Here is an 18,849-nt window from a genome sequence, read left to right on the forward strand (position 1 = left end):
TTTTTCAAACAAGATTTATTTGAAAAAAAAAAAAAAAAAAAAAAGAAATTATATATATATATATATATATATATATATATATATATATATATAAATATATATATATTAACGCTGGCTTCCATTATAGTATGCTAACTTTCCAGAAATAGAAAGCCTGCAGTTTCTATTAGCTTGGATTCCCCATCGATGATGTCACTGGTAGGCTTCAGGGTTTCTGAACTGACCACAGCCCTCCTCTGAGACACAGACTGAATAGACAAAAATGGTACCATATAATAATGACCATTAGTGAGGAGGACCAATTGTATGAAGATAGGTTGAAAATGTGTGAAGTCGTCCTTTAAGCAGTTCCACCACCATCTCTACGAACATCTATATCATAAGGTAATCGGAAGACTCGCCCCAAAACAGGCTAGCCCCCATTTTTGTTCGCCGACTTTCTGCCGACCGCTCGCTCGGGCGGTTCTTGTATTCTTGTATTTGTTTTACTGAGGATAAGGTTAGAAATAAATGTAGGGTTAGGCATAGTTTACGGTTTAGGAATACCAGGTAGACCGTTCCGAGGTCGCTGGATTTGCGCCCAGGGTGTTTTGGGGCGAGCGTTTTGGTATTCTATCATCACTGACCACAAGCCTGTTAGGTTTGAGAAGAAACTCTGTGACAAATGACAGAACTGAGTGATGTGCTCACTGTCCAGTAAACTGTGATCCACATAGAAGCACAGAAAACACAACGCCTTAGCCAGAGGTGAAAGTTTAAAGTTTAAAGCTGCAATCCATAACCTTTTATTGAATAAAACAGTATTTGAACATATCTGTTCTAATTAATAAGCTGCACCACAAACAACACATTTTCCCCCAGCCTAGGCTATACAGATGAGCAGGCTAGAGCTTTGTATGCCTAGTGCCGCCATCGGTGTATATGAACCTGTGTGAATGTGAATGTATGTGAGGCATACACTGTAAAGCGCTTTGAGTGGTCGGAAGACTAGACAAGCACTGTGTAAATGTAGTCCATTTACCATTTACCTACTCCAGGGTCTCGTTTTAAAAGTACTCTGCCTTTACTGATGTCTCTATGAAAGGAAATGACCTTTCAACAGGAAAGGATTTTAAAACTCATTATTTACCCAGAAATACTTTGACCTTTGCTGATAGTTAAAATACATAACCTCACTGGCATTCAGTTTGGGTTGTGAGGCTTTTGTTTTAAATAACAGTTTCGCAGAGTGTCTTGACACCAAGTTATTAGCCCAGAATGAATGTGTTGCTGTTATAATTCTTATGGGGCTCATAAAACATCAGTGTGTGTCTCAATGCTAAGTTTTATGCTGGCTGAGCAGTTGTAGCATTTTTGCTTGGAAACAGAGCAGAGGGTAAACTCATTAGCGTGAGACTCTAGGTCTAGTTCTGTGGCCTTGTGTGTTTCCCAAAGGCGGTTGGTGTAATTCAATACAGACAGGTCAGAGATTACTGTAAAAGTTTGCATAACTCTTGAATAAATCATTGGAATGTTGTTTTCAGTCTTTTCAAGAAAAACATCAATGTTTGTATTCACAATAATGTAGTGCCTTTTATTAAAAAAAAAAAAAAAACAACCAACCAAAAAAACAAAACAAAAACAAATAGAATATAAAACAAAAAAGTAAAAACCAACAGCATTTTTTTCATGACTTAATAATCATAATTACAAACTTTTAACGAGTGGAAGAGGCTTTTTCGACAAACTGTACACATCACAAAATGTCTGCCAGTCTGCCATTTACAATGCTTGCATCTTATTTTGTGATTGTCTAAAAATAACTAAACAAATCACACAAAAACACACAAATACAAGAACAAGCATCATAACCATGACTGCTATCACAAAACAGAACCGTTTCTCATCAGAAAGAAAGAAAGGAAGAAAGAATGAAGGGAAAAATAAAATAACATATTGAGCTGACAGCTTACTTTTGTTAACTGTCACCTTATTTTTTTCAAAAATATGATAACATTTTTATGTTGGTTTGTTTTTTTAGTGTTCAACACTTTGCAGCAAAACACAAGGAGTGTAATTCCTCCTCAAAAAGTAATATTATTAACAATAATCCTTACAGTGACCGCGCTGGGATTACAGAATCACCGTTTCAAGTCTCCGATGCCATTCATGTCCATGTTGACATTCTCGTCGCTCATGCAGTTACATCGATCAATTTCATTTATAGGCAATGGAGAGTGAAAAAAAAACAAAAAAAACCTGACCTCAAGTTCTTACATCGCTCACTTAGGACAGTTAACGTTGTGATTTTATGGACAAACAAACAAATAAAACAAATCCTCCCTATCTCTCCTTTTCCTCCAAGCTTAAGTGTCTTCATTATAGTAATACAAATGGCAGAAATTATAATATTATCATTATTATAATAGTCATAATACATATAGGGCTGAGTCCTGTACAGTACAATAATACACAAAATCCATTATCAAGATATTGCTTTTTGGAGACACACTCATTGTGTTAAGTTTGTATATACATCGACTTGGCACTGTACAGCTTCCTGTTCTCTCTCTCTCTCTCTCTCTCTCTCTCTCCCCCTCAGTCAGTTTTTCAATGTTTGTCATTTCTATGTCAGTTTATTACATGGGGATCCCATTTTACCAAAGGCATTTGGGGGGCGGGTAAAGAAATCTCATTGAATATCACAATTTATCTTAAAACATTCTCCATGGCAACCGGGAACATAATTTTTTAAGAAGTTGAAGAAAAAGAAAAACTAAATTTCCTTCTCTCCCGACATACAATATACACCCCCTCCCCTCCCTCCCCCAAAGAATATATGAAAATATGACTGTCACCATACATTTCATGTTAAGTATTGTTTCCATAATTTTTCTTAAAATTGTTAATTGCCATCAAGCCCTTATTTTTTTTCTCCATTTTGTTTTTCCTTTATATCTTCAAGAAGTCTGGGTACAGACACACACACACACGCAAACGCACGCACGCACACGCACACGCACGCACACACACACGCACACAAAAGAAAAGAAAGTGTGCTCGCGTGCACACATTTTGCGCAAGGCAGCCGGGAGCACGGCATTCTAAGGCGTTAGTACGGTGGGAAGCCGGCGTTCCTCCGCCTGGTAAAGTAGAGCTGGTGAATAAAGTTACCTCAGAAAGAAAGGAAGGGCGAAGCCGACTGCCTCACACAGGAACAACAAACGAGACCTCAACGAGACACTTGACGGACGAAAGCGCACACTCAATCCTCCCCGAGGGGCACCCCCCTCCCTTCTACACGTACTCTAGAAATAAACAAAACACAAACCCCCCCCCTGTCCCCCCCTGTCCCCACCCCATCCCATCCAGTCCTTCTCTGTTTCTAAAATGAGTTACTACAGTATAACAGGAAAAAAGAGAATAGATGTATCTTTAAACTCGTTTTTTTAATTTCATCTCTAGACTGCATCATCTGAATACTGTGTGAGAGTGTTAGTGTGTTTTGCTGTTACTCGTGTGTTTACGCGGAGCTTCACAAATGTCCATGGTACCAAAAAAAGTGCAGTTGACCTCCAACTCGTTCCTGCCGCTCTCTTCCTTCTCTCTCTCGCTCTCTCTCCTCCTTTTCCTCTCTCCCTCCAAGTTCATCAGCGGTGGTTTCTCACGTCACTCCTATGCCTTTTCATCCCAAAATCTTGGTACAATTCCTTTTCTGTGCATAATGTTACCAATTGTCATTACAGCTGAGACACACTAGGGGGCATCAGTCTCCAGCTTTCTCATTCCCATTTGATACAAAAACAACACACAGCCATTTCCCCCAAGCCAGTTCAGTACCATTTGTTCCTTGCAGGCGCGGTGGAGTTTAAATGAACCGTAGTCTGTGCTGATAATGCAGACGTGTTCGGTGCTTCAGTCTGTCCCACGCGGCTTGCAGGCTGCCGTTATTCATTTTGTTCAATGCATTTAAGTGCATGGGTTATTTCTCCTATGTTTATTAAAAAAGAAACACATTTTGCATCACACTACGTTGACGAGTCTGGGTCCACTGCCCCCCCTGAGTTCTCCATGTGAACTCTTATATATATATATATAAAAAAGACTGTAATCGCGACAACACTTCTGACCTCTTTACCCCCTCGACGTCTACTCAGTCTGAGATGACAGGGGTGGAAGGAAGTCCTTCTGGAGAGGGTCCTCAGTACGGAGTAGGATCTACAACACCTCTCTCTTGATGACGCTGTCTTCCCTTCTTCTTCCTGTCTCTCCACTCCGTGCCCCAGCTCTCAGATATGTGAAGATAGTGTGCTTTCCAGGCACGTGGCAGAGCAACTTCATTTCCTTACCACAAAATCCCCGAAGCCAAGCGTCCGTCGGCGAAGCCGTCTTCCGGCTCCCTCCTCCAGGAGGTATGTGACATCTATGGCTGTAGAAGCAACAGACAAAGAATTTCAGGGTTTCTATCCAACCAAGAACTCTAGTACTGCTGGTTTTCTATCCTAGGAAGAACTCTAGTACTGCTAGTTTTCTATCCTACCAGGACCCCTTGTAGTGCTGGTTTCGTATCCTACCAGGACCTAGTATTGCTGGATTTTCATCCTACCAGGATGCAATAAGAGTTTTTGTGTTGGATTACCTATCAAGCAAGTTTCAAGTCCCTGCAAGTTGTTGAGTTGTACTTGTTATCAATAAGCTGAACATGCAAGATTACTAGTCTAGACTACTCCACCGGTTTGGTCGTTTATATAAAAACCAGCAGTACCAGAAAACCAGGATTACCAGAGGTCTCCCTTAGGACCAGGTTTGAGGAACATCACCTCCCTCCTTCTTAACCGCCCTCTCAAGTCTCCTCACCATTCTTGCTGGGTGTTCTGTGCAGGAGGTCCAGCAGGATCTTGTTGAGTCTCTCCCTCTGTGCCTCCCTTCTGCCCAGCCCCGGGTGGTGGTGGAGTGGAGAGGAGGCCGAGGATGAGGGGAGCTCCAGCATCTCTCCCACCCTCTCCGTCGAGACCTCCTCCAACTCCCTCCGCTCCTCCGCCTCCTGGTGGTGCTGATGCTCCTCCACCTCCTCCTCATCTTCATCTTCCTCTTCGTCCTCATCTTCATCGTCAGGATCTCCCTCCCCTCTCCGCTGGGTTCTCTGGGGCCGTCCCGCTGCAGGGACGCGCTCCTCGGAGGCAGTGTCACCGTCATCCTCTCCTCCTCTTCCGTCCTCGCCCTCCAGAGGGAAGTCCTCTCCTCTGTCGCAGGAGGAGGCGTCGTCCTCGCAGCCTCCTGCTCCTTTGGGACGTTCGCTCTTCCAGGCTGAGCGACCACCATTCCTCTTGTAGTTGTCAGGGACGTAATGCGGCTGTTGACAGAGTTGTGAGTAAGTTAAAGATACAAATATAAAGTAATACTGTGTTCCAGTGGATGGTGAAGTGGTGAAGATGCGCTTGTGCCCTTGTTTGGTTGTTTAAATCCTGCCTGAAGACTTCATAATCCAAATTAGCTGTCTCCCTCTCAACTTTCCTACCGTCTGTTGCCCTCTCAGCTTTTCTATTATCTGTCTCCTTCTCAGCTTTCCTACCATATCTCCCTCTTAGTTTTCCTACCGTCTGGCTCCATCTCAGCTTTCTTACCGTCTGTTTCCCTCTCAGCTATCCAACCGTCTGTCTCCCTCTCAGCTTTCCTACTGTCTGTCTCCCTCTCAGCCTTCCTACTTTCTGTTTCCCTCTTAGCTTTCCTACCGCCTTTGTACCTCTCAGCTTGCCTATTTGTCTCTCTCCCTCTCATCTTTTCTCATGTTTTTTTCCTTCATAACATCTGTCTCCCTGTAGCTCCCTTAGACTGTAAGGGAGATAGATACACTGCACCATACCACCGTACCATGATAACAGACAACAATTGCCATTGTTATCTTTCTCATTATCAAATTAAAAACTTACCAACCATTATACAGGTTATTACATTCATTTTTATTACACGCTAATTTACAGTCATCACTGTGTAATTAATGATCTGTAATTAAAAAGGGTTAACATTTATTCACTGAAAATCTAAAACTAGTCTATCTAGCCTGAATGTGAATCTGTTAGCAAGGTGAGGAGTAGGTATGCTGCAAGCCAGTTCTAGGCCAGGTTTTCTTTTTCTTTTTTATCAACGTAGCCTTGCCTCTGCTTGTGCATATCTGTTTGAAGCACAGGGTAAGCAGAGTGAGCCCTGGTAAGTGCAGTGCTAAGTCATACATTAAGCTGTAACATTATCTCTCCACCCTTAAAATAGCTTCCCTGCGTTTATGAAGCAATGACAGCTCTGAACAGTCTGTCCTGTCTTGACAACACTCACCGAGAAGTCTCTTTTGGGCGCAAGCCGTTTGGGGAAATGGTTGAAGGCGTATGGCTTGGTGCAGACAGGGTAGCGGTTCCTGTGGATCTTGTAGAAGAGGTGAGCGGACTTGTCCAGCCGGTAATCGCAGATGTAAACGTCCTGCTCTTTGACGCCCTTGGGCCGTCCTGTAAGGCAGAAACACACTCTGTATTAGACTGGAGGTTAAACAGGTTATGTCCTCACAGTAGCTGTCAAATGGTGCAAGAGCAAGTAACGCCTGATTTATAATTAGTTTTGCGCCGGTGTTGTGCACAAAAATAGCAGATGTACAAAGTTTCAAACTCACAATGTATCACGCAGCGACGGATTGTGAGCTTGTTGTAGATTGGCTATTTTCTGTGCGTGACACCGAGACAAATCACACTTAACTGTACGGTAATAGCTGTATGTTTGTCACATGGCCACTAAAATCTCTTGCCTTGCTAAATGGCACACAGACAGAAGTCGTCAATGAAAAGCATGACTGCTATAGTATCATTTGTCTTTCCATTGGGTGTGGGGATTAAAACATATGCACTGTGGTTAGCATCAGTCTTCACTGTGTGTGTGTGTGTGTGTGTGTGTGCGTGTGTGCGTCCGTATGTTTGCGTGTTTGCGTGTGCTGTCTGTCTCACCTTTGCAGAAGGTGTAGAGGTCGAGGACGCAGCATGTCCCCACCACAGCCTCCAGGGGGATGATCTCGTACAACGGCATGCGGAACAACTCGTTCTGGTAGAACCTTCGTGATGGAGAATGGTGGGTCTCGTGGGGACGGAAGTAATGGTGGCCAAAGGCAAACCTCTCACCCCTTCAACAAGGAGAGACAAAGAAAACAGCAGCACGTCAGCTGCTTTAATACAACTGGGACTTTGTGGACTGCATATTAAAAACCTGCAATATGGGAAATTATTCAGCAAGCTAGGAACCTCTCCGTATAGAATTTTATGGACCATGGTCAGTCTTGCCAAAGTGTTCCACGGGAAGCTAATTTAGTTCCCTACACAGGCTCCGCCCAACAAAACCTATTATGACCCTAATAATAAGTCTATTCTGTGCTGACTGCAACTTAACTTTCTTGACTCTCACATGAGAGAGAAAGAGTTGTGAGTGTGTGTTTGAGAGATAGAGCGAGGGTCACATGTGTGGGAAGGTATGCTGTCTGTATGTGTGCAAAAACACCATGTTAATTATGTATTCTTGAAGTGTGCTGTAAACACAGTGACAATTTAATTTATTTATGCAAACTGAGCCAGGGGTAGGGGCCGTAGGGCTCGATAAGCATTATGCTTCTCCCTTGGACTTTTTGAGATTGTGCCTAGTTTTAAATGCACTGATATACATTACACAGACATGTATTTTGTTGTCCAAAAGTTCTGAAAATAAACTGTACTGAACTGAACTGAACTTTAAGTGGCTGGGTCAAGCTCTCAAACCACGAGGTACAGGTGAAATCAAAATGACACCAGAGGTGTTTTTGATGTCACCAGATGTGTCATGTAGGCAGAGATCTCTGATCGTCTAGCTATGCGAGACTATGCAGACAGCAACGGCACGTCACGCCGCTACGGTCTAGTCTGTGTTACGTCCGACTCACTTTTCGTTTTTCCAGAGTTTCTCAATGCGGAAGATGTCCAACTTGTCTCTGTTGACGTGAGACAGGAGACGGTACGACTGTCTGACAGGCTGTCCCTCTGGGGTACGTCTGCTATCCCTCATCAGGTACACACAGTCACCTGAATGAAACACACACACACACACACACACACACACACACACACACACACACACACACACACACACACACACACACACACACACACACACACACACACACACACACACACACACACACACACACACATTTGAATGTCTGACCAACTAACATTCAAGCTTCAACTTCAAACACATCTGAGTTAAAGGACAGCTCAATGCAATTACAATCTCTATTGGAAATCCAACAGATTGAAGATGAAGTGCTGAAATACATTTATGTGTGTTCTGAAATACCGGTCGAATTTGTGTTTGACATATGTTTGGCTGTTTATGATCATATATAAGTCATATTTTCATTACCACCTCTGTTCAGTAGAATGTCTATTTACAGGTTTGGATGATCTGTTGTGTTTCTTAGGGATTAATTCTGCCTCTGACAATAGATGACAATGTTTCTTTTGTGAAATATTAGGATCCATGTGTATTTTATAAGCACCCGAGAGCTTGTGTGTTTGAGTGGTTACCTTGGTGCAGCAGGAGATCGTCTCTGAGCAGGCAGATGTAGTAAATGGAACCTGACTGGGCGTAACTGGGCTGAGGCAGCATGGGGACTTCCTACACACAGACACACGGATTAGATTAGAAGGGGGACTCTAGTGGAGAGACTTCAAAGAAAGAAGAACCCAATAGAACAAAACGTCATACACAATCAGTGAACTGATCACTTAAACCCTATATACTTTGTTGTCCAGGGTCCACAAGGGGTCAGTCCTTTTTCCCATATTTATTCGCCAAAAATAGTTCATCTGTAAGATCACAACACGTCATGTTGCAACGCGTGTTGAGGGCTTGTAGATCAGCTATTTTCGCAGAATGTTCTCCTATTATGACATGCTCAGAATAGGGACGCTAGGGTTCATTTATGTAATGAAAGTGTTACACTAACAGTTAAGAGAGGCGAGGAATACATAATGATATCGATAATGATTTGAGATTAACGTACCCTGTCCACCGGGCGAGGATCACACTGTTCACACAGGTAATGCTCCACCTCCGTCTCCAACCGCATGCAGTCGAAGTGCTGCCAAACCTACAACAATATCAGTCAAACATCTAGTCAGACCTGCTGATGAACGCATGCCTTTTGCCTTCTAATTGGTTCTATGCATTGTATCTTCATTCCCATGCATTGTTTTAATCTGGTCAATTCAAGTCTCATTCTTATAAATTACTTGGATCATTTAACAGAAGTGAAGTAAATAAAACTGAACAATTTCCACCTAGTGACCAATGGTTTATCTGTCTGTAGGTTAAAATGGGTCGGTGGGGGCAATTACAGTACCTATGTTATTTTAAAAATTGTATCGCTGTCAGATCATTAACATTCTCTTTCAGCATCACTAAAATGAAATGGCCACTAACGAAGTAAAAACAACATTCATTACAGCTAACCGCAAATCACTGGACTGGGAGGAATGTGCTCCCATGACAGCTCCATCACAGTCACTGTCTGCCTTGGTGCCTGATTCAATCATGTGGAAAAGAAACGGTAGGAATTTGATTACAACTCTCTCCCTGCTGTTGAATCAGACCACACGGTGCAACGTTTGTGACTACCGAGGGCTTCACCCCAAATCACTTACAGATGGAGAGGGTCGTTTGATTCCCTCTGCTTTAACTCCACGTTAAAATAAAGGATTGTATTGGGCATGTCAGAAGGTCACCGGGATAGTGTGCGGACCACATAATCGGAGCATTCCCCCATTTCAATTTCTGCTCGAGACCAGTGTTGCATGTTCAGCCCCCTCTCTCAGCCCTCAAGTTTCCTGTCTCTCTATTATGCTATCTAAATAAATACCAAAAACATAAAGGATCTTAAGACTGCACGACTGTCCTGTCTGCTGCTCTATTGGCTATTGTGACTCCAGAGCGGTTCAGAGAAAGCTTTTGTTTGTTTTACACTTCATATGTGGTTGATAAAGACCCTACCAGCCACAATGGCCAATAGGCAAAAGGTTTGTTTTTGTGGCCATAGATGTTGAAATGGTTTACTTGTCTACTGAGTGCCACTACCAACCTAGTTGAACCCTGCCTGAAGCCCTATTACTATACTATACGGTCTGTCTCCTACACTGTCTCCCTTTCACATTTCCTACTGTCTGTCTTTCCTATACTTTCTCCCTCTCAGCTTTCCTACTGTCTCCCCAGCACTGTCTCTCTCTCAGCTTTCCAACTGCCTCCTACACGCCTGTCTCTCCCTCTTAGTTTTCTTTCTGTCTGTCTCTCCTACACTGTGTCCCTCTCAGCTTTCCTACTGTGTTTTTTTTACACTGTCTCCTTTTTAGCTTTCCTACTCTCTATATCTCCTACATCGTCTACCTCTCAGATTTCCTACTGTCTGTCTCCCTTAGAAAGACAATCCTTACCATGCACTTTTCACACTGGATCATGAGTCCCTCATCCTTGTACATTCCACAGATACAACGGATGACATCGTCGTCTTTGTCGTGGGACCCGGGCCCTCCCCCACCATGATGATGGTGGTGGTGGGCGTGGTCACGCTCCAGCGAATCAGAGCTGTCAGCCTCACTGGCGGTCTCGCCCACGATCTCATCAATCTGGACAGCAGCTTCGTGCCGGGCGCTGTAGTACGCCTTCCTCAGCCGACACACGTCCCTACCCACAGATGACTTCCTGCCATAGTATTTCTGAAACAAATTAAGTCATTTTTATATAATGTTACCCACTTAAGCCCTATTTTATACTTTGTTGAACGGCAGCATCAGGCAAAAATAGCTGACCTACAAGCTTTGTGAACCTGCGAATCTGCCATTTCCTCAATCTTCAATTTTTGGAAAATAATGACATGCCCAAAATAGGGATTCCATGTTGAATGTGTTTTAATAGAAAAAATCATTAAAAATCTCCAGTTAGGAGAGTTATGTGTGTCGTGAAAGCATGTGAACTCATCGTGTGACTATTTTAAAGTTGTTTTACTCAAAGCTCTTAAGCACAATTGTAACTATAATACTAGCTAATATAATCTGCTTTTGCTTTCACAGCTGCAATCATCTTGTAAGACCAGCTGTTGATTTCTTTCAGTGGTAGAGACCTCAGTTTGAAATTAAATTTGTCTCAGTGGCACAGCTGCAGGCGGACATACTGGGCTTGCTGCAGACACATTAAACTAAATATTGACAGGTGCTAAGGAACAAAAGAACCTCACAGTGCAAAAGGGACACTGTATTACATACCATATACACCATACTAGACAAGCCCCCAGCATTAAAACTACGTATTCATCATTCTGTCACTGAGTCTTTGAGGGGAGCTTCCCACTACTCCACTGGGATGTGACCAGTGTTAAAGGGGCATGAAATCCCAAGTCTATTTTTTTTTCAAACAGCTTTTAGCAACGGCCACACCCCAGGAGATTTGAACTGGACAGCACTTCATTGGATAGCACCGCCCACCCTCGGTCCACTGTGTACGCTTCTAAACAACAAGGCAGTGGCACTCTGGTTTGACGGCTGTTTACATTATTTAGCCAGCTAGTGTGCTAATGTTAGCTAACATAACATTTGAATGTATTGAAAAATAAAGTATTTTTTTTATAACAAATGTAAGACTTTTTACATCATTTGACAACAAGGCAGCTGCAGCGACAACGAGGGCTTGAGGCTCGTGAGGCATGCCCATGCGAGCATTTAGGCGAGCGAGTGCCCACGGGCTAATATCTTGAAATTGCACATAGTACTTATATATATATGAAAAGTATTTTTGGTTCAAAAACCTTGTCAACATTCAACGTAGATAGCTAAGTTTAGCACAGCTTGACAAGATGCGCAAATACAAGCCGACAAGAATGTGCATCTGGCCACATGTCCCCGGGCTCGCCTGGGGTGTGTGTGGGGGGGGGGGTTACTATCCCAATGAAAATTATCTATCCAATGAAAATTATCTGGGCTGAGGGCATTGCTGAAGGCTGCTGGAAAAAATAATGGCACTTCCTGAACAGGTTAAAAACTTCAGAAGGGTAAATAGATGTTAGATTTAGGGGCGCCCAAAGCCATAGGTGTGCCAAAGTATAGACAGTAGTAAACAGTATTGTCAATGCTTGCACATTGGCACACCTAAATATAACACACCCATTATGAATTTTGATAGCTGCAGCTGTGTTGCTTACATCACGGTCAGACTTATGCAGCCTGCCATGTTTTTACCCGTCTCTAGTTTTTAATATAAACCAGATAACAAACTACTTAAATCAGCCTAGGGTTTCTTAGCTCTTCAAGGGGGTGAGAAAAAGACAGTTGAACAAGCTAGCCAAACTAAAAAGGCAGCACCCATACATCTCAACCCAACAATAAAATATTTCCTTGACAAATAAGTGTATTTTTTTCTTTTAACAAAAAAAGGTTATCCTAGTTTAAAGGTCCACTTAAGACCTCTGTGACCTTAAGACCAAGTGCCCCAGAGAGGTTTTTCAAGTGGCGCTCGTTTAAACTAAGCCAGACTCAATACACTTGTAAATCAGAGGGTCTGTGTGTAGAGGAACAGCAGGCATGACAATATAGCCGATCTGAGAGCTGTGTCTCTGTCTTATGTGTGTGACAGAGCGTGCATGTGTGGTGGAGAACCACCCACCTCTGCGTTGCGGAACACTTTGAGCATGTCGGTGTCGAAGGCCTCCACCGTCTTATAGTGGCCAGTAAGGATCTGCTTCTCGATGGTGCTGAGGTCCAGAGGATCAGACACTTTCTCATAGTACTGACTGTTCCTAATAATAACACACAGTCAGGTGCTGTTTATTATGGTAAATGTCAGAACCATTCATCTCAACGCTGTTGTAATTGGAAAATGTCTGAAAGTTAATGATTAACAGGAGCAGTTTTGACAGTATGTACTCTGATTGAGTGGGACAAAATCAGGTTAAATATAATAATATAAATATGTCTTGAAAGATCACGTAGCACAAAACAGTTGATAAACAGCCAAGATTTATTTTAACTTGAGTCTTTGCTTGCACTAAAGTCCTGTCAAAACAGTTTCCTTTGAGGTTTCTAACTGTGTTTGTCTGCTGGTTGGTACTGCTTAACTTAACATTCTGTCAGAATTCAAAAGCTTTGTTCATTCCTTGACCAGTGCGTGGGTTTGAGATACATTCTTACCTCTTCCTCGATGGGAGGTTCACCAGTGGAGCGGCCAGCGTCTGCCCAGCTGAGTCTGTGGTCAGAGAGAAAGAATGAATTTCCTGTCAACACAATGTCATTATTTTTAAATCACAGTGCATCGTTACACAGTGAAGAGAAGGAGAAATGCTGACTGACGGACCAGTGAGGTTTGGAGGTCAGAGTAGGAAAGGAATTTAAAGTTGTAATGGAACGTTTAGTCTAGTTTAACCGCTCAATGATAAAACAGAGGGATGAAAAACTTTTGTAGAATTATAAAAAAATATAGATAATTGCATTTGTGCAGACAAAATAAAAAACGAGGACTTATTTATACTGTATGATCTAATCTAAAAAACAATATTGTATTATACTGTATTTAAATATCTATATTTTTTACAATTCCTATGAAAATATCTAATATAATAATAATATCTAACAACAGCCTGGTTATGGTTAGTAAATTACAACCAGCCTCTCTGGCAGGTTTAATTCTATTGTTGGCAAAATTGGCATTATTTTAACTAAACTAAACAGTATAAAATGTCAGGTTCATTTTAGGTGTGTTCAAACGAATGTACTCATTAAAAGTTAAAAGAGGAATCTTGCCCTCTGAGGTTTCATGGTTGTTAGCCGCACCCCAATATACCGTCCTCATACTGAAGTGTTTATGTTAACGGCTGCTACGCGTGTTTACATTCAGCCTACATGCCTTTCATTGAGACGCTCAAAGTCAAGTTACATGGCAGCAGCAGAAATACCGTGGAGGTAATATGACTACAGTTTAAACACACGAGAGAAATGACTGGCACTTCTTGTAACCTACAGAGGGCAGCGTGCACAACCAACCAACAACCGCATGCTCTGAGACCGCATGACAACAGGAATAGCCGTAAACCGCATGTACATTTCCTGCAGAGAAAAGTCCTCAAAAACATATTTTTCATGTATATTAATGGAGGGCTTCGTTCTTTTGCTTGGTGTGTGAACTGACCCTTGTAACTGGTGATCATGTCACAGATTTCCTTGAAGATGTGTGCCAGGCGAGCCGTGCGCGTCACCTCTGTGTTCTCTTCGGCAGCAGCCAGGCGCCGTGTGCGCACAGACCTGGAGGTCTGCAGCGCTGAGAACTGAGTCAGGAACACGTCTGGAAACCACAAGAAACGCTGATGTATAAACTGGTACTTTATGAAGGCAACGCGCCCATCCGTTCATTTGTTCTGCTACTTCCTTACAGTCACTACAATAACGCTGTGTCATTGTAACAGAGCAAAAGTTATTACAACAAAATTACACTTTTTCTCATAGACTGGAATATCTAAATCTTATTAATTTAGAAGATAATTTATTTATTCTTAATTTAGAAAAATATAACCAAGTATAAGTTATATGTGTTTCATACACGTTTCATTTACCCTCTTAAAAAAACTAATTGTCTCCTTTAGTTGTTTGGGGGTATTTGTCACTGCGCATTTGCACATGCATGAAAGCTCTGTATTTAACCAACTTTAACTATTAGAAGCAATGGGGAAGTAAAATTAACATGGCGCCCGGGGGAGCAGTTAGGGATTTTAAGTGTCTTGCTCAGGGACACTTCGACACTTCGACTGGGCGGCCGTGGAGGTGAGCGATTGACCTTCTGATCACCAGACGGCCTCTCCTGCTACAGCCACAGCCGCACTTCCGCGTTCACACACTCCCACACACCTGATTTGATGTTGCCATCGTCTCGGATGACCCCTCCCCAGCGGGTGTAGACAGACAGGCTGCTGGCGTCTCTCTCTCTCTCCCCTTCTCTCTTCAGCAGCTCCTGCTTCTCTCTCATCTTCTCCCAGTTCCTCAGGAGGAACACTCGATGCTTCAGCACAAAGTTCCTGACAGGGCCAGACAACCCAGGACTCTGTTAAAGCACTGCATTCATTCATATGGATGTACGTACGTATATGTGTGAGGTGATGCAGTCTGTCTGTGCAAGCATGTGAACGGTATACTGTACACGTACATCCATATAAGACTGAAGTAGAATTCAGACTGCCATCAATCAGTCAATCAATCAATCAATCAATCAATCAATCAATCAATCAATCAATCAATCAATCAATCAATCAATCAATCAATCAATTAAAACATTTCCACATGCAGGGCAGTGTTGATTTCGTCGACTAAAACTATGACGAAAAATGTTCGTCGACTACCTTTTGTCACTGACGAAAACTAAATAAAAACTAAGCTATGATGACTAAAACTAAGACTAAATATATTGACAATTTCGTCAACAAATAAAAACTAGACTAAAATGTTAGGGAGGGACTAGTGGAGAAGAGATCCAGTAGAACTAAGACAAGTCATTTTATGTTTGGTTGCGTTCTGAAAATAGCAGATCTACAAGCTCACCACCACGACGCGTTGTGAACTTGTAGATCTGCTATTTTCAGCATACAACCAAGTGTAAAATCAGCAATTACGACGCCATCAAGGCACCGCCAAAATACATTTTAGTCGACTAAATCAACTGTAGATTTAGTCGACTATAATCTTATGATATTTAGTCGACTAAAACTCGACTAAAACTAAAACCTTTCAGATGACTAAAATATGACTAAAACTAAATGGAATTTTATTCAAAAGACTATGACTAAAAGTCAATCAAAATCTGCTGTCAAAATCAACACTGATGCAGGGTAACAGACAGAAACAGAAACCTTGTTCGAATTGGTGTTTTGCTAGAAATTCCATGTAAAACTTCACTACTAAGAGAATGTTTTCTTACAGAGTTCTAGGTAGCTCGCAGACTACTATACTTGGCTGTTGCCGTTGTAGAAAACTGAGCCAAAGCATTTGGTTTCAGGACTCTGTAACACTTCGACCTATACTTCCTGTTTACTGGTGTTTGGGTGAGGGTGCGTGTGTGTGTGTGTGTGTGTGTGTGTGTGTGTGTGTGTGTGTGTGTGTGTGTGTGTGTGTGTGTGTGTGTGTGTGTGTGTGTGTGTGTGTGTGTGTGTGTGTGTGTGTGTGTGTGTGTGTGTGTGTGTGTGTGTGGTGTGCTTGTATTACTATCCACTTGGGGAAATGTCCTCTCCAGGATATTAGACTAGACAAAAAAAATGATGTAATTCTTTTTATATAGCTAATTACAAATTAGGATTAGGCTTAGGTTGGGTTACAAATACCCCCAACATTTAAAAAAATGGCACCTTTAATGAAACATTTTGTGTCTGTGTGTGTGGGGGGGGGGGGGTTACCTTTCTCTGTTGGACATGGGTTTCATGAGGTGAGGGTAAAACTTGCTGCTGTCACTTGACTCTTCTTCCTAGAGAGAGACAGACACAGGGTTAGAGACAACAGTTCACAGGTCACTATACACCATTCTGCCTAATGTATACTCACAAACGACAGTGTTGCTTGCTGGCAAGAACTGATCTCCAAGTTAATGTGTCACAGTCTGACGCGTTGTTAGCTTGAAGATCAGTTCTTTCCACCACAGCACCACCAGAAAACATGAACTACAATAAACAAAACAAAATAAAATAATAGAGCCCAGAGCTGCTTCATTGACTTTGAGGAATTGTACAAGGTTTGCCTTTTGTTTTATGTCTGAGGTTTCTATTTTGGCAGTGGTGCCATGTCAGAACTAGTAAGTAAACACTGATTCCAGACCGGACCCTCTGTTCCTTGCACAGCTCATCTATTGTATTCATATTGTGTTTTTTTTAAGTGACATTAAGCATGTACTGTGGGATAAGAGGTGCTGGCAAGAAATAAATCAGAAACAAGATGAGCCAGAGCCACAACCGTTTGTCTTAGTAAGTAACCACATACTGTCTCCAGCCCCATGTATCTGCATCATGTGTTTGACTGATACAGTTTTCCTTTAAATACACATCTGATCAGACTTTTTAAGTGTATTTATGCTTTTTCTCAAGAAAATACCAAAAGTTCCACAGTCATAAGGTTTAGAATTTACTGGTTATATATACACACATGCGCGTGCGTGCACACACACACACGCGCAGACAAACGCACTCACGCCAGCGCGCGCGCACACACACACACACACACACACACACACACACACACACACACACACACACACACACACACACACACACACACACACACACACACACACACACACACACACACACACACACACACACACACACACACACACACACACACACACACACACACACACACACAAAAAGTCGCAGACTGGTGGTTGTACTCTGATGTCCTCCGGAACAACAATATCATATTTCAAAGCTAAAATTAAGCGGCATGGCCCTTTAAGTTCTTTGTGTCACATTTTTAGAAACCTTGTGCCCCAATAAGAGTTCCTCAGAGACAAAGGAACACTGATGCCCTACATACACAATGCACCTGAGTTTCAACAAAGCCAAAAAGGACTTGGCTCATTTTTCTAACCAGCCGGTAACTGACAAAAACAACAGTCTGCCTTTCAACAAATGAGGGTCATTAATGACTGATTTGTCGCTATTTTGGAATAGAGCAACAGATTTATTTTTAAAGCGGACAAGGATTACTAACAAGTGGTTTTCCATGTGTAAAATGGTTTCAGTTTTCTCTCAGTTCAATCTGTGAGTGTTTTTCCTTCAAACTGTTAAAACTATTTTCTGACCAGTAATTCTACCACAGGCAGCCTTTGCTTCCAACACTATCTTACTCTGGCTCTTTGTCACTCACTCGTTTTTTGAGTTGGTGTTTGGACTTTCGTTTCTCCTTCAGACGGCCGAGACGCCGAGTCCCGCCTGCTTTGCCCGGCAGGCCGTTGATTCGCTGGCTCTTCCCGCCAATGATTCCTCGACATCCTTCAGAACCGCACTCACACACTTGCTGTAAAGTAGAAACAGAGGGTCGAAAAAACCAGAGGGAACAAGTTATGGCAAGTCACGAATTGGAAGTCTGGAGACACTTTGGAGCATCCAATCCATGTATCCAATTCTATATAAAATGTGTCATTTTCTGAGAGCGATCTCTAGATACACAGACATCTGGAAATGTCACATTTTATTCAGGTCAAAAACTGTTGTCCTTAAAGTTAATCATGATTGTTTGACAAATGCAATTATTCAGATTAGAGTAATCTGAGTATCCTGGTTACTGGCCCGCAGTGTGTGTGTGTGTGTGTGTGTGTGCGTGTGTGTGTGTGTGTGTGTGTGTGTGTGTGTGTGTGTGTGTGTGTGTGTGTGTGTGTGTGTGTGTGTGTGTGTGTGTGTGTGTGTGTGTGTGTGTGTGTGTGTGTGTGTGTGTGTGTTATCTGAGAGTTGCCTCACCTGTTCCTCTGTGTTGAAGGAATGGAAGTTGTAGTCGTAGGTGAGTTCAGTGCCACTGTTCATCTCCTTTAGGGCAAACAAACCGATTCTATACACACCATTCACTGACCTGGAGACAAGACAGACACATCACAGACACACAAGTAATCAGAGACGGACAGCCCACGACACAGAAACACACAGATGCAGAGAGTGAGACGGAGATAGAGAGAACGAAAGAGAGGAGAGAGAGAGAGAGAGAGAGAGAGAGAGAGAGAGAGAGAGAGAGAGAGAGAGAGAGAGAGAGAGAGAGAGAGAGAGAGAGAGAGAGAGAGAGAGAGAGACAGAGATAGAGACAGAGA

General features: G+C 42.5%; 1 protein-coding gene across 1 annotated transcript in view; it reads right to left on the reverse strand.

The window, feature by feature from the left end:
- Nucleotides 1-1,418: 1,418 nt before the first annotated feature.
- Nucleotides 1,419-18,849, reverse strand: part of ash1l (ash1 (absent, small, or homeotic)-like) — a 42,340-nt gene continuing 24,909 nt past the window's right edge. Inside the window, exons 13-27 of the mRNA XM_080442197.1 lie at nt 18,509-18,617; nt 17,919-18,068; nt 16,457-16,524; nt 14,922-15,088; nt 14,209-14,361; nt 13,215-13,269; nt 12,691-12,823; nt 10,470-10,751; nt 9,047-9,133; nt 8,568-8,658; nt 7,925-8,063; nt 6,966-7,138; nt 6,310-6,476; nt 4,837-5,332; nt 1,419-4,408 (exon numbers count right to left, since the gene is read on the reverse strand). Of these exons, the coding sequence (XP_080298323.1) occupies nt 4,317-4,408; nt 4,837-5,332; nt 6,310-6,476; nt 6,966-7,138; nt 7,925-8,063; nt 8,568-8,658; nt 9,047-9,133; nt 10,470-10,751; nt 12,691-12,823; nt 13,215-13,269; nt 14,209-14,361; nt 14,922-15,088; nt 16,457-16,524; nt 17,919-18,068; nt 18,509-18,617 (2,362 nt within the window). The 3' untranslated portion in view covers nt 1,419-4,316. The remainder of the gene's footprint in view (nt 4,409-4,836; nt 5,333-6,309; nt 6,477-6,965; nt 7,139-7,924; nt 8,064-8,567; nt 8,659-9,046; nt 9,134-10,469; nt 10,752-12,690; nt 12,824-13,214; nt 13,270-14,208; nt 14,362-14,921; nt 15,089-16,456; nt 16,525-17,918; nt 18,069-18,508; nt 18,618-18,849) is intronic.

Source organism: Gymnoscopelus braueri (genome assembly GCF_963280865.1).
Source record: "Gymnoscopelus braueri genome assembly, chromosome: 11".
NCBI classification, from domain to species: Eukaryota; Metazoa; Chordata; class Actinopteri; order Myctophiformes; family Myctophidae; genus Gymnoscopelus; species Gymnoscopelus braueri.